The 22,094-nt window shown below is 42.8% G+C and overlaps 4 protein-coding genes across 6 annotated transcripts; all 4 read right to left on the reverse strand.

Annotated features, from left to right (window-relative positions):
• Window positions 1-1,678: 1,678 nt before the first annotated feature.
• Window positions 1,679-13,688, reverse strand: LOC108621601 (aminopeptidase A). 2 transcript variants are annotated; one of them, XM_018019018.2, is made up of 9 exons: window positions 13,556-13,688; window positions 13,076-13,479; window positions 11,977-12,347; window positions 4,268-4,415; window positions 3,689-4,210; window positions 3,334-3,626; window positions 3,115-3,258; window positions 2,561-3,052; window positions 1,679-2,494 (listed from the first exon to the last, which is right to left on the reverse strand). In XM_018019018.2, exons 1-9 carry the CDS (start codon window positions 13,563-13,565, stop codon window positions 1,819-1,821), a joined length of 3,060 nt encoding a protein of 1,019 aa, XP_017874507.1. In that variant the 5' UTR covers window positions 13,566-13,688; the 3' UTR covers window positions 1,679-1,818. The 2 variants fall into 2 exon arrangements, with proteins under 2 accessions (XP_017874507.1, XP_017874506.1); XM_018019017.2 differs by lacking the exons at window positions 11,977-12,347; window positions 13,076-13,479; window positions 13,556-13,688 and adding exons at window positions 4,551-5,037; window positions 5,289-5,721; window positions 11,467-11,625.
• Window positions 12,502-12,957, reverse strand: LOC108621607 (uncharacterized). The gene is made up of 2 exons (XM_018019024.2): window positions 12,838-12,957; window positions 12,502-12,773 (listed from the first exon to the last, which is right to left on the reverse strand). Exons 1-2 carry the CDS (start codon window positions 12,863-12,865, stop codon window positions 12,559-12,561), a joined length of 243 nt encoding a protein of 80 aa, XP_017874513.1. The 5' UTR covers window positions 12,866-12,957; the 3' UTR covers window positions 12,502-12,558.
• A 280-nt stretch (window positions 13,689-13,968) lies between the features above and the next one.
• LOC108621604 (glutamyl aminopeptidase) lies at window positions 13,969-17,548 on the reverse strand. Of its 2 annotated transcripts, none has more exons than XM_089463217.1 (6): window positions 17,003-17,548; window positions 16,581-16,939; window positions 16,372-16,519; window positions 15,780-16,313; window positions 14,773-15,710; window positions 13,969-14,695 (listed from the first exon to the last, which is right to left on the reverse strand). In XM_089463217.1, exons 1-6 carry the CDS (start codon window positions 17,168-17,170, stop codon window positions 14,017-14,019), a joined length of 2,826 nt encoding a protein of 941 aa, XP_089319343.1. In that variant the 5' UTR covers window positions 17,171-17,548; the 3' UTR covers window positions 13,969-14,016. The 2 variants fall into 2 exon arrangements, with proteins under 2 accessions (XP_089319343.1, XP_017874509.1); XM_018019020.2 differs by having other exon boundaries at window positions 16,581-16,936; window positions 17,003-17,544.
• Window positions 17,549-18,392: 844 nt separating this feature from the next.
• Window positions 18,393-22,071, reverse strand: LOC108621603 (glutamyl aminopeptidase). The gene is made up of 7 exons (XM_018019019.2): window positions 20,886-22,071; window positions 20,706-20,803; window positions 20,315-20,632; window positions 20,087-20,205; window positions 19,925-20,010; window positions 19,448-19,853; window positions 18,393-19,199 (listed from the first exon to the last, which is right to left on the reverse strand). The coding sequence occupies exons 1-7, from the start codon at window positions 22,069-22,071 to the stop codon at window positions 18,545-18,547; spliced, it is 2,868 nt and encodes a 955-aa protein (XP_017874508.1). The 3' UTR covers window positions 18,393-18,544.
• Window positions 22,072-22,094: the final 23 nt, after the last annotated feature.

The raw sequence follows: 22,094 nt of genomic DNA on the forward strand, positions 1-22,094 counted from the left end.
TTTAAATGTAAGCAAGTAAGATTGAGGCAGTGCCAAATTATAAAGTAACCTGTGGTAGCAAACCGAATATACTCACTTTACTTTGAGAGTAGATGGCCTGCCGTTTTAGATGAGCAGCCAATCATAAAGCATTCCAATTGATAGTGATAGAGCAGCTCTTCTATTAGCATAAAACATATTTAAAAATTCTTAAATATTACAATAGATTGTGCTTCTAAGACTAACACACTTACTTTAAAGTATAGTTGATATACTCGCATTTCAAATTCAATTGAATTTAAACTCATTTGCACTCACAAAATGCTAATGCCTGAATAGTGCTTATAAATGAGCCCTAGAATGAGCCTGAAGCTAGAACGAACTTTGTTTGCCTGCGGACATGTGCGTTGGCTGAGAAACTTTCCTCAGTTGTTTATGGTACACTGGGGCATCGACAAGAACAGGGACAAATGAGTCAGGGCAGAATGCAAGTGGGAATCAGCATTGTGGCCTGTTGTTGAGTCGGCCAATTTAAACGCCTGCAGCCTGTTGCGAGTGCTACATTTGGTGTGTCAAATTAAAGAGGTTTTCTCCAACTGCCTTGATAGTCGCACACACATTATTGTGTCTCAATTGGGCGATTTCATTAATAGATGTTGGAGCACCGTCTGCTCGCCGGGTCGATACGAATGACCTTCTGAGTGAGTGGACCTGGCGTTCATTTAAAGGTTCAACCAGCAAGCGAGCACTTTAATTTGCCCACACAATACGCCACAATACAATGCAACTAAATGTCAGGCAATCAGGAATTTACGAGCTGCCGAGCTGCCAAGCGGCCATCAAACTCATATAAAATCGAAATCAAATAAATTGCCAACATTTTGAGCGACAGATTATAAAGGACAATTCTGTGAGTTATGCGTGCCGCTGCAAAATATGGCCATTTGTATATATTTTACTGTTGCCGAAATTTATGCAACTGGCTCGGCAGCGTTATCCTTGAAGTGTTGCCATCATGGCTTCTGCATGTAGACACCATTTGAGTGATTGGCTTTCAGCTGCAGATGATGTCCATGTGGTACAAAATGTAGATTATTTGTCACATAATCAGTTGGGAAATTCAATTGCGTTCAATTCAAGTCGTAAACAATTTGGCCTAATGGCCACAAGTAAACAGCAACAACAACAACAACAACAACAGCAGTGATGTCCTGTTGCCATAAATAGCTTGGCTGACATTAAATCATAATAAAAAAAAATAATAAAAAAAAACAAAAACCAACGCAACTGCTTTCAAATTAAATAGCCACGCGCGTCACATTTCGCCTCGTTTCCGTTTCCGCTTCCGCTATTTTATTGAGAATAACGGCACAGGGAAAGTTGGTCCAAATATTTGTAGGCCATGTGGGAGATAATAAAGCCATAAATCGGTACCAACTGAGACGAAGTGGCGAAACTGGATACCAATTTAGATACACATATCAAATGCCTTCGAATCAAATGATAAGCGATTATTTCGCTTGGTCTTTACATCGTGGTTCGTGCACAGGAATTAGCTAATTCGCAAACCCTGATTAAAGTTTCTGGTACGTTTTCCATAATTAAATAGTTTTAAGAATACTTATTTGCTGAATTAATTTGAACTTTCTCAGCCATTCTTCAGATTTTGTAGAATAGTATTTTATATAGAAATATCATATTCATACTTCATTTAATATTTTATTCAAAAAATAGTATTCACAATTCCTTTCGTTCACATTTACAATGCAGTCAAATTGCAGGCTAAGACTATTCAAAAATAAGTTGCTAATTTACAGTTTGCCCTTGGAGCAATTTATCTTAGTTGATGCGATTTGACACGGCCGCCTGTTGCACGTAGTTGGCCAACCATTTGCCGACTTGACCCTGATTGAGCTCCAGCCACTTGATGTTGGCCTTAACCGTTTCCAGTGCCCGCTGACGCGCCGCAGTGCCAGCACCAGCTTCTGGATATTTGGCAAAGAACTGTTGCATCTCCTCCAGTTTTGTTTGCGTTGCAAAGCGCCCGGTTATTGTAGGAATAAGATTACCCAAAGTGCGCTCGTTGATGCCATAACGCTCCACCAGCTGCTCCCAGTTTTCGCGCACATAGTCCCAGACGAGGCTCTGACCAACTGGATTGGCGGAAATTTGTCCCAGCAATGAGAAATAGTCTTGGCGGCGCACATTCTTTTCGTCCCATGCCAAATTGATGTAGCGTTGCAGCAGCCAAGGCACCTTAATAGCTGTCAGTGCATTCATCAGCTTCACTTTCTCCTGTGCGTCGGGTTCAGACAGATAGAGTTGCCAGACCTGATCCCAGGCGGCTTCTGTGTTCACTTCTTGCAGACCATAGAAGTAGACAACATCGCGCACATCAGGATTAGGACGCGTATCGGAATTGGTCAGCCACTGCTGGAACAAAGTGGCAGCCTGCTGCAGCGAGCTCTCGTGTCCGACTCCGCAAGCAGCACTCAGCACCTTGTTGCGCAGCTTACTGCAAATTTGAATTGAAAATTCAATAAATTACAATGGCCAAACGTAAATGAAGTGTCATATTTACTTTTCCAAATGATCCGTGCCCACGGTAAAGGTCAGCTTCTCCACAATTGGTGACAGCAGCTTGCGAGCGTACGTTGTAAAGTCCTTGTAAAGGCTTGTGTAGTAAACACGGTTTCTGAGCGATATCAGTGATGCGGTGCCCACGCTCCAAGGCACATAGTCCTTCTCCTCTTCCAGATATGTGCTCATGTCTAGCGCAATGGTGTAGTCCAGCTGTGCTGCATCCGCCAAGGCATTGGCGTCGTTCAACAAATGTGCTCGATCCGCAGTGCTGAAGTCTTCACGTGAATTCTTCAGAGCTTCAAGCAAAGTTTTCCACTGCTCCTCGGCATAGTTGACGCGATAGTAGCCCACCTGGTCCTTGTTGAACTTTACCCAACTAACAGTACTTGGCACAGAGATGACAAGCTGGTTATCGTTATAGTTGAATATTGTGGTTTTTGGCGTGCTGTCCGCGCTTGTTACGTAGGTTATTGGTATGGACCAGCGATAGCTGTAAAACAAATGAAAAAGAGTTGAGTGTATTGCGCAGATGAACCAACAATAATCACATACTTGAAGGAGGACGGTTCGACCACAACATTATAGTCATCCTGATTGGCTAGAAAACGTTTCTGTTTCAGTCTGTAATTGTTTCCATCCTTCGCCACCTCAACCACCGGCAATCCCATCTGTTCGGTCCACGTTTGCATGATTTGCCTGCAAGCAAGAGTGAAGAGTTATAAGATAGACTGTAATCCCAATAGAAGCAGCTCACTAGCTGCATTGACATACTTGACATCAAAGTCGAGACCCTCCTCTTCCTCAACGGCCGTCAAATAATCTTCGGTGGTGGCTGTGCTATAGATGTGACGGTTCAAATAGCGCGTGGTCGCGTTTTTCAGTTTCTCCTCGGTCACAAGATTCTCCAGCATGCGCACCAAAGAGGCGCCCTTAGAGTAGGTGATGGTATCGAAGTATTCGGTGATCTCAGCTGGACTCTCAATCGTTTTGACAATGGGATGTGATGCAAGCGTAGAATCGATCTTCAACACTGGATGCAGCTCGTCAATCACAAATTGATTCATCTGTGCGCCGAAAATATAATATATAAAAGCAAAAGAACAAACAGAGCACAGAGAACTCTTACCATATCCCAATCAGCGTGCATGTACTGCACGCCCTTGTACTCTATGAATGAGGCAAAGCCTTCGTTGAGCCACAGATCGTTCCACCATTTCATGGTGACCAAATTGCCAAACCATTGATGAGCCAGTTCATGGGCAACGACAGTGGCAACGCGTTGCTTGTTTGCGCTGGAGCTGGTCTTCTCATCGTACAGCAGCGCCGTCTCCCGGTATGTGACCAGACCCCAGTTCTCCATGGCACCGGAGACAAAGTCGGGTATGGCAACCATATCCAATTTGGGCAACGGATACGAAATGTTGAACATATCTATATAATATTCAATAACGCCAGCGCCAATATCCAAGGCGTATTGGGCCTTCGAAATCTGTGCTTTCGGCGCAAAAACGCTTATGTCGATGTTGGTTCCTCCAATTTTCTTCGAAATGTGCGCAAAGTCCGAAACGACAAAGGCAGCCAAATAGGTACTCATGGGCACTGTCTCCTCGAACGTCACCTCAGTCAGATTGCCCTCAATGTGTTCGCTCTTTAAGAGGAAGTTATTAAAGACAGTTCATTTGTGACTCTATTTGTCTTCACTTACGGCGACTGGCATATTGGAGAGGACGTGGTACTCGTCCCCACTGGGACGGGCCACTGTGATGACAAACTGTGCCTTTAGATGCGGCTCATCGAAACAGGGGAAAGCTCTGCGCGCATAGGTGGGCTCGAATTTGGTGGAAATGATATGTCTGTAAGCAAATTAAGCATATTCATTTATTGCTCATATCCAAAAACCAATTCAATTAGATAAAGGTTAGTCATTGGTCAAATTATAGTGCATGCATCTAGGGTTAGCTTATGAAAGACACCAAATCTGCGTCTACCTGCTGCGATTGGTCAGCGAATCGTAGTATGAGCTCTGGTACATCCCGGTTAAGCGATCGACCAATGAACCATTGAATTTCAGATGCAGCGTATAGTTGCCCACCTCCAGTGGCTGATCGAATTCGCTCACCCAGTACTCGAGATCGGGATAGGCAAAGCTGAGCGTTGGCTTGATTTCCGTCAATGGAGCACCCGAATCATCCAGGCGCTGCAGTTGCCCATGGCTCACATTTAACTGATTAATATGCACGGGTATAAATGCAATGGGATCCAGTACTTGTAGATAGATGCTAATGTTGCCCGTATAGCTCTTCGCATTGAAATCGGGACGCAAATCCAACTTGTATTTTTGTGGCTGCAGCGCCTTGGGCAAGCGGTAGGTGAGTTTCTGCAGTACACGGCTAACAGCTCGAATTTCAGGTGATATGGCAGCCATGGCGTGTACTTTTCTCGTTGTTGGCACTTGGGTGGTGTACGCTCGATTATCTGTGTTTTTTTTTTTATTATTTTTATTAATTGTTTATCAGTAATTTATAAATTAGTTCAAAATTTTATTTTTTGCAACTCAGCGCGTCGAGCAGCTGTTGCGTTGTCGATAACGATAACGATATCGATAACGCAGCACAGTATGCTGAGCAAAGCATAAGCAGCCATACAAAGCTGATTGCTATGAGACTGCTGTTGCTTAGCGCGCACTTGCTTATTTGAGTTGATAAATTTTGGGAAATTGAACGAACCTGAGAGCACACTCAGTATTGGCTTCGTGGACAATAGCTGATCACGATCCACATATATGGTGCGTACTGTATCATTAAATACAGTTAGACTGCCAGCAGTGTTCGCCTGCTGCTTCAGATGCTCATCGGCAATATTTTTGCCCACATAAACCAATGCGCCCAGCAGAAAAGTGCAGAGGACCAAAAGGAAGACACAAAACGCGACCAGCGTGAGGACCGTGTTGCTTGGCGATTTCTTGTGGACGCGAGTCGTATCCTTGATGCGGTGATTGTCATCTGTGGAGAGGCTGCTGCGTGGACGCACGTTTTTTGTCGCATACATGCCGACCTGACTTTTTAGCCCTTTCCTTATTTATAATTGAGACTATTTGGCTTAATTTGTAATTGGCCACTATTTAAATTGGTACTCAAACATTTATGATGATTGGGCGTGCTATAATAATTGAAAGTTGGTTAATGTAGACACCAGGTATTCAGAAATTTCCACTAGCCTGATTAAGTTATATTACAATTTCGAGCTGGGTTTGTAACCTTAAAAGTAACCAGCTAAAGACAATTGGCATTTAGTTGTTCTTCAGTAGGTTAATTAAAATCGTATATTTCGAGGTAATTGTAAGCATGTAGCTTGAATCGTAGATAGCTTAGATAGTACTAAGGTATCTTAAAAATGTGTTGCCAATGGCTTTCGCTTGACGCTTCAAATCAAGCAAAAGCCAGGGGCATAACATTTCTCTCTCTAACTCGAGCTGAACTCAACTCCGAAATTTTACTCTGAACCCAATTATAGACCTGCGCTGCCACCAGGTTTCCTTACTCTGTAAGTTAATCCTAAAATTTTTTATTAAATAATCAGTGTGTATCAAGTTACAATTCCGTAAACAGGATATATTTCTATTGATTATCATTTAATAACATGGGACAGCTGTTATGTATGCAGTTTACAGTCACCTAAAGCCCTATAATATTCACAAATTATTAATAAAACAAAAATAATATCACCAAAAAATGTTTATATCTGTAGGCCCGATCAGTATTTTGCCATCGTCACCTGTAATTTGAGCTCTTCATAAACAGGCCAAATTACAGACGTGGCTATTATCACACTTTCGACTGTTAGGCCCCATAAACATAGACAGACTTATGTGTATACATAACATTCGCTTGTCGCATTTGATACGATTTTCATTCAAAGTTGATGCGATTTTGTCTCCATTGCAGATCAATCAAATGTAATCTTCAAGCTGTCACGTAATTGAGTCGCTCTGTTCGCCTTCTCTGTGTAATTGTAGCCAAGTTTAAGTCTTTTTCTGTCATTGTTGTTGTTATGGTTGTTGTTGTTGTTGTTGGCAAACCGCAATGCTGTATTACAAATTTCCAGGTTTATTGCAATTGCAATGATTCGACGACCGCAGGCCACTTTCTATAAAGGCGTTGGCTGCGACGTCAGCGTCGCTGTCGCTTGCCAGCCTGCCAGTGTATGTGTGTGTATCTGTGTGTGTGTGATTGACTGATGGATAGACGGATGGATGGATGAATGGAAAAGGTTGTTGGCTTTTTGTCAGTTGATTTGCACTGCAGTTTCTGTCTATCTTTCCCTCTCTCTCTCTCGCCCTCGGCTGGAGTCATGAGAAAAATTTCTCGTACCAAAAAATTGACTTTGCAAATGAATTGAATTAGCCATAAAAGTCAGATGCGGTAGTCAAAGCAGCAGTAATTTATGTCATCACACGTACATATGTAACATATGTGGGCTATTAAGCAATGAAGAAATTAGCATTAGGTTAATGGCCAAAACTAAACATGTTTCAGTAATCAAGCAAGCAAGTTATAATAACAATATTGTTTACAAAGTGATTCATGAATTTAATCAAACTTCCGGTTTAATGAATATATTTACACAAAAAAAAAAAAAAAAAAAAAAAAAAAATAAAATAATAATAATAAAAATAAATAAAAAATTTAGCTTCTCTTCCGAATCTTTGGGGATAATAAAAATAATCTCAAATTAGAGTTAGACGAGCTTTTCAGATCAAAGTAAAGGAGTTTTAAGCTTTTATGTGCTAGGAAAGCTATCATTCAAGCTTTAAAAGAAAGATCATAAAATATATAAAATCTTAAAATGTAAAGCTTTAATTGAGCACAAGTACGCCACAGACGTCTAATTAAGCAACCTGAAAGCTCTGAGAATCCTTTCAAGGAGAGATAAGAACCTCATATTTACGAAGCCTTTCCGTTCAAGAAATTTATTTATTTATTTACAAGCTTTTTAATAAAGGCTTTTAAGCCTAAAATATCGCTAGTGCTTATAAAATATTATTATATATACAAATATTGGAAAAAAAAAATCTTGAATTTAGATGTTTCGCTATATTTTAAGCATAATTTTTCCCATGCTACACACTGTTATATATATCTTGCTTGTATCTTTTATGCAAGCTAATATAACTGTGTCTTCATTTTCAATTCGCATAATCTATGCTATGCTCTTACAATTGTGATTTTTAAGTAGTGCAGTGTACACAGGCCCATACTTAAGTAGCTCAGCTTCCACAATAAAATGATTAAGATATGAAATTCAAGAGAGCTGCGAGCTGAGAAACATATGCGTTAATTTCGGCAGCTTGTGCGAAGCCAAATGCGAATCCGAATGCGAATGCGAATCTAAAGTGTTGAATATGATAAAATATGATAATTGTCTGGGGCCGAGGGGCAGAGATGCAGGGCGTCTGTGTGCTTGCCACACAGCTCTCAACCAACTCATCATCATCGTCTCTATTTCCATCTCTGTCGGTGACGCCTACGATGATGCAATGCATTGGCGTTGACTCAATTAGGTTGCAGACAAAAGACAACAACAACAATAACAAGCAGAAAAAAAAGAGCAACTGCAACTAAAAATGCATGACTACCTTATAAGCCGAACACTTGATGTGGCAGCTGCAAAGTATCTGCGAATGCATAATTTTATACATCCCATTGTATCCAAAGCGGATGCACTCGCAGAAAGAACTAAGCTCAATCTTAAAACTTAAAAAAAATTTATTCTTAGAATATTTATTTATATGAAGCGAAAATTGTATCTTATATGCATTCTAAAATATTAGAAAAACAGTTCATAATTTAGTTTTGATAATAGGACTACTATATACTTTCTCTCCGTGTATGCTGCTGCGCTGTTAATGAACGCGACATCAAAAGTCAAAAATTTTTTAAATTTAAATGAATTAATGAACGAACCCGAGTTGAATGCACTTGCAGAATGTTAATATTATTATTAAAAATCAAATTTGATTCTGACTCTTTTAATGCTCACTCACTTAGAAGTTAGAAGAGTATATTAGGTTTTTGCTAGCAGATAATGCTTTCATATGCTCACTGCATCTTCAGTTGATAAGATATAAAGTCTTTTTTGGATTCTATAAAGAGTTTTAGATTAAATAACTTATTTAGTTATTTAATCGCAAAACTCTTTATAAATAAGTAATAGAGATTTTTATTATATGGCTATTGCTAGAACCTATAGATAAATAGAGAACAGATATAAACTTTATTTCATTACAAACTAAATTTATAAACAACTATTTATAAAAAATATCTATATTTAATTTTTTTTTTTGTTTTTTTTTTTTTTTTTTTTTTGGCTTTATATTCTGCAGTCGATAACTCCTCACAACAAAGTTCTGACTTGTTTTAGGTTAACTTTCACACAACCGATGTAAATAAAGAAACGCCAAGTGCGACCCACAAATGCCCAAAAAGTGAGCCGCAGCGATATAACAATCGCTCTAGCCACCGGATTGGGTCACTGTGACTAAGAAATACGTGACTGAAATTGCTAATACGCACAGGCATAAGTATTTCAAAAGCACACCCAAAAACCTTTGAAGTGAATGAGAAATTGAAGCAGAAAACATAAATCTGAAAACAAAGCTAAACTTTCAACAGTTTGCCTGTTATGCACAATAAATAAATGGTATTGCTTACGGTTTTGTTTTTAAAGAAATTACATAAGGATTCGACATAATGGGAAACAACGAAATTTAAATTAATTGCAGCGAGCTTAAAAACAAAAACAAATTTACATACATAATTATTGCAAATGCATATACATTAGAATTGCGAATCTAACAAAAAAAAACTATCCATTCATTTTTTAACGATCGTTATTAGGTATTTCTTCAATAATGGCTACAAATTTGAATATAAGCGTATACTTAAAATTCATTATCGAAAGTATGGCCTATTCAAGCTAACAATTATTCAAAATCTATTCCAAATACATTCATTATTGAGGATTGTTGTCAACTTTTTTCAATCATCATTATTGAATATATAAATTTGAGCTTAGAACTCATAATCTAAGATATGGGTCATTTGAACTGAAATGTATTCAAAACCCGTTCAACAGAATCTTCAAATGTGAATTTCACCAGCCTATCTCAGACATTATTATATTTCGTTCTTTATAATAAGACATTACTATCTCAATAACGATAATAAATATAAATAATAAATGGATTATTAATGAATATATCAAGCTTCATTTATTTAAATTTCTTAATAAAAATGAAGATCCTCATTTGGAAAACTCCGAAAATCAAATTAATGAGAGTTTTGCTTTCAGCCATACTTTTTGTTAATTACAAAACTAATGATGACCTTCATTCTCTGACCAAACACCAACGAAGAATGAATGGAGGAAAGAAAAAAATTTAAATAGATCGAGCGACAGTTGGCCCGAAGGCGTTAAAGAGAAATGGACAACAACAAAAAAAAAAAAAGAAAAGAAATCAGTGCCAATGAAAATGAAAAAGGTTTGAACAAAGCGCGTCGCATGAACTTGTCAGAACAGAAAAAAAAAACACCAAACATGAGACCCAAAAAACAAAAACGAGTTAGACAGTGGTCTAAGAAGTGCAGCTGCGTAATACCCTGTGAAATGCGATTCTTCTTATATTTTAAAAATTATATATTATATAAGTTGGGTAACCTATCAAATCATTTCACATTTAACAATATATTATTAACATGCGAAAATTAACATCTAATAGTTTTTGACTATGTTTAAAAGTATTATCTCATTAGTGTTGTTGGCTAATAGAAATTCAGTCAACACAAAAATCGGCTTAGTGGTGATTCTAAAAATATAGGTGCTAAGAATGTAGGGGGTATATGATGCTTTCAATAATTACAGAGTATTTTCAGAACGAAACAAGAATCAACAAGCGACAACAACAAACGGAAACAACGCTAAAGTCGAAGTCGACCCATTTCATTTGAGCTTTTGAAGAAAGTAATATTTTTTTCATAGATAAACGAGCAGCAGCTTGCGCTTGGCCACAACAACTTGTAAATGTAAACACAGCACAGAAGCGAAGTAAAGTCGACGTCGCTGTCGCCGTCGCTGTCGCGTTCGCAGTCATCGTCATCGTCGTCGTCGTCGCCGTCTTCGTGTATTGGCCGATTTTAAGGCCAAGAACTTGCACGGCAAGTGAACTATGAGAGAGGCTGAGCCGAAGCCTGTTTGCCGGCTCAGCGGATGTGGAGCAGTGGGAGATGGGATGTGGCGGGGGGACCTAGCCCCATTGGTGTGTTGCGGTCTTGGTGTGGCAAGCGCAGTTGCAACCTGTTTTGCGTGCGTGAAAATTCTGCTGCTTCTTGCGGTTTTTTTAATTTTATTTATGATGTTTATTGTTGAAAGTCAAAGTTGGCATCGAATTCAATGGCCGCATTCGTGTTTTGTATTATTTTATTATTTCTTGTTGTTGTTGTTGTATTATTATTGTGGCTAGGTATTAGAAGTTAGTTAGATAGCTATATATAGTTATTTGGCGCCGCACCGCACTGCCCTCCCCTTTGCAATGACAACACAAAAATTTGTTCATTAGTTAGAAAAACTAAATCGAAATAAATAAAAGATAAAAATAAACGGTATTCTGTCGCATTATTTGCACTCGTACGCGAACATGTGTCAGTCCATGTCTATATCTGTTACACAGTAGCTCGTAAATCGTAGTTTACAGTTGGCTGGCAAAAATTCGGTGGTGACAGTTACATATGAGTTACAGTTAGACAGAGTCAGGGCAGCCTAGTTCATTTCGTCTGCGCTAATTTATTAACCCAGCCCAATAACTGCTCTATTTGATAACGGCACTCGGCTTAATCTGTTTTGCTTTACTTAATTCAAATCGATGCCGCGCACGTTTCTTTCACATTCGTACGAGCGCGCGAGAGAGCGAGAGACGAGATCAGAGTTCGGTGTAGCGATGCGCATTGACAAACAACGACGACCGTCGCGTTCAGCTTTGAACTTACAACTGAAAGGCGACTGCCAAAGTTGCCGTTGCGTGCAAGCTCTCCCGAAAGCTTCGCGCAACAGCTGAGACCGGCTTATTGAACAGTCGCGCTCAGCTTACCACCACCACACTGACACTTCATTGAGCATTTGGCATATAGAGATGGCACTATGCTCACGCGCTCTGTCTTTCATTGGCTTTAGCACTTGAGCGTATAGAGCTGCAATTGTGCTCACGATCTTCGACTCATATAAAGTTCAATTTAGTTTAAGTTTTCGATAAAACTGAAACGCAGAGCTTTGACTCAATGCAGCACGTTCAGTTTTGATGCCTTTCATAAGCTGCTACATTAGATGTACTCACTGTTTTAAATTCCTACGAATTAAACTCACCTCTCATTGCCATCCTCATCCACATAGCTGCTTCTATAGGAGCCAATTAGATTATCCAATTTGCAGTCAAAGCTGGCGGACAACGTATATGCCTTGTTCACGCTGAGCACCTCCTTCAGCTCGATGATTAGCAACTCTCGTGTATCATCCACATAATACGTTTTGATGGCAATGCGCATGCGCGCCATCATATTCAAAATGCTAATGCCATGCACATTCAGATCCTTGGCATGTAGCACTATCAAATTGGTAACGGCGTCCAATTGGAACTGTATGGAGACTGTGCCGTCACAGTCGCCCGTCTTCAGATCGGGATTTATGTAGACGCGATAACGTATGGGTCGAATCTCATTTGGCAGTCGATACACAATCTAGTTGCAGTAATAAATATTTGGTCAATATCCATGGTTGATAACAAGAAACGCGTTAATTATGATAAGGTTTGCGATAAAGAACTTAATCATTGGTCAGCTATCGTTGAAAGTAGCTGAACTGAACTAGCTAAAATAATATCTGAAATATACATGTATGCCGAGACGTTTTTTATTTATTGGGCATATTTAGTTAAAGGCTCTTTAGGAACTAAAATTCACTGCGTAAATGCGTTGGAAACTGATTTTTTAAACTAGACAGGTCTTTGTTCTGTATGTAATCCTCCAAAACATCAAGTTTCTCTCTTGCATCGGCTAGCTCGATCCGCAGATTGTCGCTGTGCACCACAACAGTGACCAGGGCGACGATCAGACAGGTGGACAGCAGGCCAAAGAATATGGCCACATGTTCCGCTGTGATTTTATCTAACGGAATTAGACTTGCAACATTTTAGGACTACGAATTTAGAGGGTGTTAACTGCGACTCACCCTTTAGAGTTTCTATAAATTTGACCATTTCGAATGACCAATTCGTACAATGACTACGCCTAAACTGAACTAAACGGCTGACCAATGCGCAACGCTTTTTCAGTCAAGATAAAAGGGAATAAAAACCCCAAATCGATAATCGGTAAAACCGGACTATATGATACGATAATATATGAATTGGTGCTAATGCCGACTTTACGGCAGTCTATTTAGGGCTATAAACAATGCACCTACATACCTCTTCTGGATTAGGCAGTCCGGTTGGCAGTGTAGGATATATGGGACTTGGATTGGCCGTGCTACCGGGTGTGGTACCGCCTCCAGGTGTGGTGCCGCCTCCAGGTGTGGTGCCGCCTCCAGGTGTGGTGCCGCCTCCAGGTGTGGTGCCGCCTCCAGGTGTTGTACCTCCACCGGGGCTCGTCTCTCCACCGGGTGAGGTTCCCCCACCGGGTGAGGTGAGCGTTGTACTAGATGAGGTGGGTCCTATAGTCGTGGTGTCCGCCAAGAGTACATCCAGCTTAGCTAACGCATCCTGTAGATCATCCTCCAGACTTGCATTTTCCACAGCTAGCACAATAGTGGCTACACAAAAGGCAGCAGTGGTTATGCCCAAGCAGATGGCCGCCGCCTTGACCGTTAGCCCTAATGGAAACGCCAACGATTAACACAGCTATATATACACATATCAGGAATATATATATTTTTCCTTTGCACTCACAAGCAACCATGTTTTATTTCGATAGATCCTTTGCTTTTAGCCCAATTTCCACATCCACTTCGCAAAGCGTCTGAAACTGAACTAACTTTAAAATCGGGCATCTGAGCAACTATTTGGACAGTTTATTGATATGTGGGCCTAGCTGGGCATGGTACACGATAGGCGCCTATCATTACGATGGGGCTTTTAAGGTTATATGGATGCCATAAAACAGGAATGCATATTTATATATCCAATGTGGGCAGTCCAAATCGGAGTATGACATGCAGACTTTTATCGAAGTTATTGATGCTATTAAAATCGCCACTCGGGATATCTTCAATAAAATGCATGCAAAGGTTTATTGGCTCTGGTTAACGTTTATTGATTTATAGGCTCTTAATTATGCAATTCCCTGAGTAATTGAGGAAATGTTTTTGGTGAATCGACATTTATTGGATATGGGAAAATTTTTTCGTATTTTACAATGGGTATTTAGAGGTCATTGGGGAAGGCGAACCGCCCAGCCAACTGGCAATATCGTTCCGATTCGCCTTGAGCCAATTGATATTATATTTGATGGTCTCGATCGCCTCCTGCCTGGACGAAGCGCCGGCTCCCGACTCTGGATATTTAACGAAGAATGACTCCACCTCCTGCAACTTTTGTTCACTGGCGAATTTGCTCGTTATTCTGGCAATTAATCTGCCAAAACTGCGATTGTTGAGGCCAAAGCGTGCGACTAGAGTGGGCCAATTCTCCCGATAGTAATCCCAAACAATGGGCATGCCTACAGGATTGTTAGCGATATTTTCCACAGCGGTGAAATAGTCCTGGGAGCGCACAATAGTCTCATCGCTGGCCAGGTCCAAGAAACGGTAGAGCAGCTGAGCGTCCTGCACAGCGGACAGACCAAACATCAGTTTCGACTTCTCGCTGGCATCGGACTCCGTCTTGAACAGCTCCAGCAGCGCCTCCCAGTTCTTCTCGTTGCTCGCCTGCTTCATGCCATAGTAGTAGACTACCTCGCGCAGATCGGGCGCTGGACGATTTTCCGCAGTTGGTGCGTTGAGCCATTTGGTGAAGCGTTGCTCTGCTTGCTCCAGGCAATCCTTGAACTCCAGTGCGCAGGCTAATTTCAGCACAGACATGCGCAGACGACTTGAAGAGAGAAAGAGAGAGAGAGAGAGAGAGAGAGAGTCAGATCTATACAGCTTACTTTCTCAGCTGCTACTCACTTGCCCAAATGGTTATCCTGCTCAACGGTCCAGCCGACCTGGTTGTAGACATTCGTCAGCAGGGTGCGTGCATAGCTCATATAGTCAACATAGGTATCGGTGAACATGAGCTGATCTATCAACGAAAGCAGTCCACTGCTAGCCACATACCAAGGCACAAACTCACGCTCGTTGGGCAGATAGGCGGTCATCTCCAGGGGCACTCTGTACGAGAGCTGGCTGGCATCGGCCAGGGCGAAAGCATCGTTCAGTAGATGAGCTCGATCCGCGACGTTGAAACGCGTCGGCTCAGTCATTAGCTGCTGGATGAGAGCTTGCCAAATGCTGGACTCGTAGTTGACGCGATAGTAGCCCAACTGACGTACGTTCAGCTTGATCCATTTGGCACTCGTTGGTGCCGCAATGCCCAACGTATCCTCATCGTACTCAAAAACAAGACTGTTGACTTCAGTGGCCGGCGAGCTGTCCAGAATGTAGGTAACAGGCACGGTCCACTTGTAGCCAAACTCAACGGGATCTACCACTACGTCGTAGCTGTCCTTATTGGAGAGGAACCGCTGTTGCTCGATCATGAAAGCATTTTCTCCGATACGCCGTACATTCAGCACCGGATAGCCCATCTGCTCTGTCCAGGTGCGCATCAATAGCTTCACATCCAAATCGCTGAATTGGGCAGCCACCTCGGTGAGGAAGTCATCCGTGACGGTGTTGGCGTACTTGAATTTGGTCAGATAGCTCGTTACAGCAGCCTCAAACTTCTCGGAGCCCACCAAGGATTCTAGCATACGCAGCACAGAGCCCGCCTTCTCATAGCTGATCGTATCAAAGATGGCCGAAATTTCATCCGGAGACTCCACCTTCTGCACAATGGGATGCGAGGAGAGTTTAGCGTCGTAGACGAGCACGGGCTGCAAGGCCAATATTTGAAATTGCTCCAGCTAAAAGTGGGATGAGTGCGAAAGGAGATAAAGATAGGTATATTAAGAATTTATGCTGCACTAGCTTACCATGCCCCAGTCCGGATGCACTGCGTGCACGCCCTTGTACTGCATGAAGCGAGCGAAGCCCTCGTTTAGCCACAAGTCGTTCCACCAATTCATGGTCACCAGGTTGCCAAACCACTGATGAGTTATCTCATGGGCCAGCACACCAGCAATGGACTGCTTGTTCAGCGTGGAACTGTAATTCTCGTCATAGAGCAACGCCGTCTCTCTGTAGGTGACCAGGCCCCAGTGCTCCATGGCATTGGAGGAAAAGTCCGGTATGGCTGCCATGTCCAGCTTGGGCAGCGGGTACTCCACATTGAAGTATTTGATGTAGTACTCGGTGACAGCGATGCCAAAATCTAAGGCGTACTTCACCTTATTCAGCTGATGGGGCGTGGCAAAGGCGCGCATTGTAAAATCGTTGCCGATTCCGTTGGCCTTGACCGTGCCCGTCTGTGAGTCAAAGTCGGAGACAATGATGCAGGCGAGATAGGTGCTCATTGGGACGCTGCTGGCAAACGTGACCATTGACTCCTCACCCAGATTCATGGAATCCTGTTAAGAAACTATTACGTGAGGGGAAATAAAAAAATTGAGATGAATGGCGTATTACCTCCTCGTTCATGTTCGAGAGCGCTGTATAGGAGCCGGAGTTGGGATGCACCACGCTGATAGTGAAGGTGGCCTTCAGAGCGGGCTCATCGAAGCAGGGGAACGCCTGGCGAGCATAGGTCGGCTCAAACTTGGTCGTCGCAATTTTTCTATAAAGTTGTGGCATGCTTTTAGGCTGTCTCACAATTGAAAAGAATTCACGCTACATACCGACGCTGCCCCGCGGGCGTTAAGTAGCTGCTGCTGTAGAGTCCTTCGAGTTTGCCCAACGACTTTCCCTCGAAGACAATGCCCAGCGTGACGACGACGTTCGCGGCCAGCGGCTCCTTCATATTGACAATCAGCAACTGACGCAGCTCATCCAACTCGTAGTTCTCCACCTCGTGATTTACCACATAGACACTGGTCAGGACCAGGTCTTGTGAGTGCAAGACGATTTGATTGGTTGTCTCTAGCACATTGATGCGGATTTTCTCTTGGCCCATAAAGGTATCCGCCTCCAAATTTGGATGCAAATACAGCTCATAGCTGGAGGGCTTAACCGTTTTGGGCAGGCGATAGTCGATCTGCTTGAATGATAATTGATGCTTGATGAGCTAAGTGAAACACTTCCTGATGCTAGTAAGACCCACCTCCTCTTTAGTTTCGCGCCTTGCTCTGCTAGATCTGTAGATCTGCGTATCTTTTGGCGTCTCGTATATATCAATCTTCTCCCTCACATCTCGCAGATCTGCCCCCACATGGAGGACCATAACGGCGAAGAGCAAAAACACGCTTAATCCATAGCCGTTCGAAAACATCTTGATGCCTCGACCGACGATCGCTAACTGAAGAAGTTGGTCACAATTCAGCTATGAATATACTAATCGACTGTAACCATAGTTTTTCGGTTTGCCTGCCAGTAATTCAATTTGATTGTGGGCACTTGATAGAATTTTATTGCCAACAAGGGCGATAATGCGCGTACAACTGGAACTAAAAGCTATTTGCCGTCAGTTGTCGAACTCCCACAAATAGAGCCGATGGAATTGGATAATATAAATTCGGACACTTTTTTGAGCTGTTTTATGTGTCGTGTTAACACTTGCGATAAGCGGACTCGATGACAGAAACTAATTTGATTTGCATGTTTATGAGAATGTTAGCTGTCACACCCGATGCAAATATATTGCAGATATCGGCTGACGATTCTTCACTGAATATTGACTGTCACACCCGAGACAAATATAGATATGGGCGCACGACTGAACCTAATATATGTGACGTACTAAATTAATATATGCTTATAAATACCAGAGACAGCTGGGGATAAGATAAATATTGTCATTCTCCTCGGCTTAATAATAAAGCTATCAGCACCAACTGTAAATATTATATTGATTAATATATTCAATCTACATATACGGTTTTACTTAAGTTTCAGAAAATTTTCACACTAAAATTCATTCGTTTCGTATTATATGCCTATTATATGCATTATAGTTGATTGATTTTGTCGGTAAATATAGATTTTGAAACACAAATTTGATGGGAGTATATCGTATATCTCTTCATATATCTTCATATAAATTTGAATTTGAACATATCGATAAATATCGAAGAACAACTTTGCTTGAATTGAACATTAGAGTTAACCTTTTTTGCCTTCTTTCTTATTTTTCTTCTTCTCATTCTCATTATATTCATTCTTCTTTTAGTATTACGTATACGATAAACTTATCAAATTCTGTTCGATCCGATCCGATCGATAAATATTGATCCAGAATCACGTTAATATGGTCATATGTGTAATTTTATTAATTACTCGATTTTTTAAGATTTGAGCCGCACTCATATATGTAAATCAAATAATTTTAAGATATGTATTATCGAAACAGACTGAATCTGGGAAGCACATGACATAATTTCATGCTATTCGCCTATTCTTAAGCTGTTTCTATTTTTCATAGGCAACATTGTCCCATGACTTCACCCTGTGTCCAACACTCTTCCACATATCTGGTTTATGGAGCTATTCCGATATCCATTTGAAAAATTTCTTTATTGTCATTTATGTGTTTCTCTGCAGTTCTCTAATCTTTACAATGGCAATTCGATGGTTAAAAAAAAAACTTTGTGACTCTGTTTTGTGAGCACGTCCACTACGATTGCCCCAGTTGGTCAGGTGCTTGGGGCTAGTTCAGTCGCTGTTGCTGCTCCAGCCAGGCATCGACGCTTTCGAGATTTTCGGCCAGCCACACAATGTTGTTCTTGACTGTCTCCAGGGCACGCACGCGTGCTGCTGTGCCCGCACCCGCCTCCGGGTACTTGGCAAAGAACTGTTCCATTTCCTCGAGCTTGGTCTGAGTGTGGAATCGCGCCGTTATCGATGGTATCAGATTGCCCAAGTAGCGTTCGTTGAGGCCAAAGCGGGCCACCAGCTGCGGCCAGTGCTCGCGCACATAGTCCCACACCAGCGGCTCGCCCATGGGATTGGCCGAGATGTAGGTCAGGCAAGTGAAGTAATCCTGGCCACGCACATACTCCTCATTCCAGGCCAGATCAATGTAGCGCTGCAGCAGCCAAGGCTCCTGTACGGCGGCCAGGCCATACATCAGCTTCGACTTCTCACTGGCGTCGGCCTCATTGACGAACAGCTCCCAGACGGTATCCCAAATCTCCTGGTTGCCCACCGACTGCATGCCATAGTAGTAGACAGTCTCGCGCACATCGGGATTGGGTCGCTTATCGGGCGTGGCAAGCCAGGCCTTGAACTGCTGACCGCCCTCTGTCAAGCAGGACTCTAAACCCAACGAACAAGCGGCACTCAGGGCGGTCACACGTAGGCGGCTGAGGAAGAGAATTGAGAAAGACAGATAGAGTTAAGTGGATAAGGAAGGAAGAATACTAATAAGTATTCCAAGCCCAGCTATCGATATACATTACTTTAGTAAGTAATCGATAAATCAAAAATTTTCTATATTCCTATTTCTATACGAAGCTACCTCATCTCCCATTTTTCAATAACTCCCGGATTAGATTAAAGAAAATCCACCGCAATTCCCCCTCAGTTCTGGTTCTATGAAAACCCCACTTACTTATCCAAATGATCCTCTCCTACCGTCCAGGTGAGCGACGTGTAAATCGGCTCAATCAGAGCTGTGGCATATTTCTTGAACTTGGCATAGCTGCTGGTGTAGAAGAGAGTGTGCTTCAGCGAGGTCAGCTTGGACGCAGCCACGCTCCAGGGCACATACTCCACCTCCTTGTCCAAGTACTTGGTCATGTCGAAGGCAATCTCGTAGGGCAGCTGAGTGGCATCAGCCAGGGCGAAGGCATCATTCAACAGGGAGGCACGATCGCCGGCACTGAATGCCTCTGGCTTGGCCACCATCTGATTGGCCAGCGACGCCCAGAGGGACTGATCATAGTTGACCCGATAATAGCCCACTTGATCGTAATTGAACTTGATCCAATCCACAGCAGTGGGCACGGTTATAGTGACTGTAAAGAAAGGAAAAACATAAACGATTTAAACGATAAGATAAGCAATGCAAATCGATTTGATCACTTACTTTCGCTCTTATCGTGATAAAACCATTCGCGCTTCACCGTGGGATCTTGGCTGGTCGTATATGTGATGGGTATGGACCAGCGATAGCTGCAATCGTACATATAATATATGTGTGAGTATCGAGAGACAAAAAATCAACTAAAGATAACACTAGAAAATTTACTTGAATTCCGAGGGCTCATGCACCACGTTATAGTCATTCGGATTGGACAAGAAACGCTTCTGTGTCAATTTGTATTCAGTGTCGGTAACCTTGGTGATCGTGACTACCGGCAGACCCATCTAAAACACGGCAGCCATAAAAATTGGGTTAGAGATGTGTATGTAAATCGGGAAGCTTGCTGCACAACTAGCCGATCATCATCATCATCAATCCACCGCACATGCTCACCTGCACCGTCCATGTCAGCATGATGTCCGTCACATTAAAGTCCAGCCCCAATTTGTCAATCTCGGCAAAGAAGTTGTCCGTTACGGCGTTCTGGTATTTGTATTCATTGAGATAATTGGTAACCGCTCGGCGAAAGATTGTCTCGCCCAGAAAATCTTCCAACATGCGCACCAGCGAGGAGCCTTTGGAATACGTAATGGTGTCAAAGATCTCTGTTATCTGATCGGGATTCTCAACCTTCTGAATGATGGGATGTGAGCCCAGAGTGCCATCCAGGTTGAACACTGCATGCAAAGTGCTCACAATAAATTGATCCCGCTGGAAGATGAAATAAAATTAGACTAAGCCCACATAATGAAAATAGAAAGTTATTTATAACGCCAAGACTTGCCATATTCCATTCGGGAAAGACGGAATCCACGCCCAGATATTCAATAAAGCTGGCGAAACCCTCGTTCAGCCATAAATCATTCCACCAATGCATAGTAACTGATACCAGACCGAATATAAAATCGAAACGAAATGAAATATTAGCCGAGCTTATCCCCCCGCTTATCTGGAGTGGACATACCTAAATTACCGAACCACATGTGCGCAAATTCGTGGGCTATCACACTGGCAACGCGCTGCTTGTTCACCGTGGAGCTGGTGGCCTCCTCGTACAGCAGCGAGGTCTCCCGATAGGTGACCAGACCCCAGTGCTCCATGGCGCCCGACACGAAATCGGGTATGGCGGCCATATCCAGCTTGGGCAGCGGGTACTCGATTTGGAAATAGTCGATGTAGTATTCAATGACGCCCTTGCCCACCGTCGTGGCAAAGTCGACCTTCTCGATCTGTTCGGGTGTGGCATAAACGCCCATGTCGAAGGGCTCGCCAATGCCCTTCGTATCGATCTTCACTGTCTTCGACTTAAAGTCGGAGACAATGAAGCACGCGAGGTATGTGCTCATCGGCACGCTCTTGGCAAACCGCACCTCTGTGTAGGTGTCCTTCTCCAGCTGATCCTCCACATTCATGTTGGAGAGCGAATGGTAGTCGCCGTCCTTCGGATGCACCAACGTGATCTCGAAGGTGGCCTTCAGGGCGGGCTCATCGAAGCAGGGGAACGCCTGGCGGGCATAGGTCGGCTCGAACTTGGAGGTGGCTATTTTTTTGCGACTTTCGTCGGCCTTTACATAGGACGAGCTATACAGACCAACAATTTTATTTTCCATATTGCCGGAAAACTCGAGGGTGAGCAATACAGTTGCACCCTTGGTCAGATCCTGGGTCAGGTGGATGATGAGAAACTCGCGAACCGCATCGAACTCGTAGTCCTTGACCGCAATGGTTGGCTCGATCGCCTGATAGACGTGCGCACTTTTGATATTCAAGTTTAGCGAATGCAGTACTATCTTATCCGTAGGCTCGTTCACGGTTATGCTAATTGTCTCCTCGCCCGTAAACTCACCCGTCTCGATATTCGGATACAAATAGAGATCATAGTTTGTGGGTGTCAATGCGGTCGGCAGACGATAGTCAATTTTCTCCGGCGGTTCTGTGGGGCCCGGCTCCACAGTGGTGCTCTCAGTAGGGGAACTGGGTACAGCCGTGGTGGACGTGAAACCAGCCTCGAGCTGATCTAATTTCTCCTGTGCATCGCGCAAATCCGCCTTCAAATCCGCCTTCTGCACGGCCAGCACGATTGTGGAGATGGTGAAGGCAGTGAGTGCCACGCCCAGGCAAATGCTAACCACCTTAGCAGTTATTATCATATTGACGTGAACGATGCGGGCTA

This window comes from Drosophila arizonae, chromosome 2 (genome assembly GCF_054131065.1).
Source record: "Drosophila arizonae isolate 15081-1271.41 chromosome 2, UAZ_ARI_1.0, whole genome shotgun sequence".
Classification (NCBI taxonomy): Eukaryota; Metazoa; Arthropoda; class Insecta; order Diptera; family Drosophilidae; genus Drosophila; species Drosophila arizonae.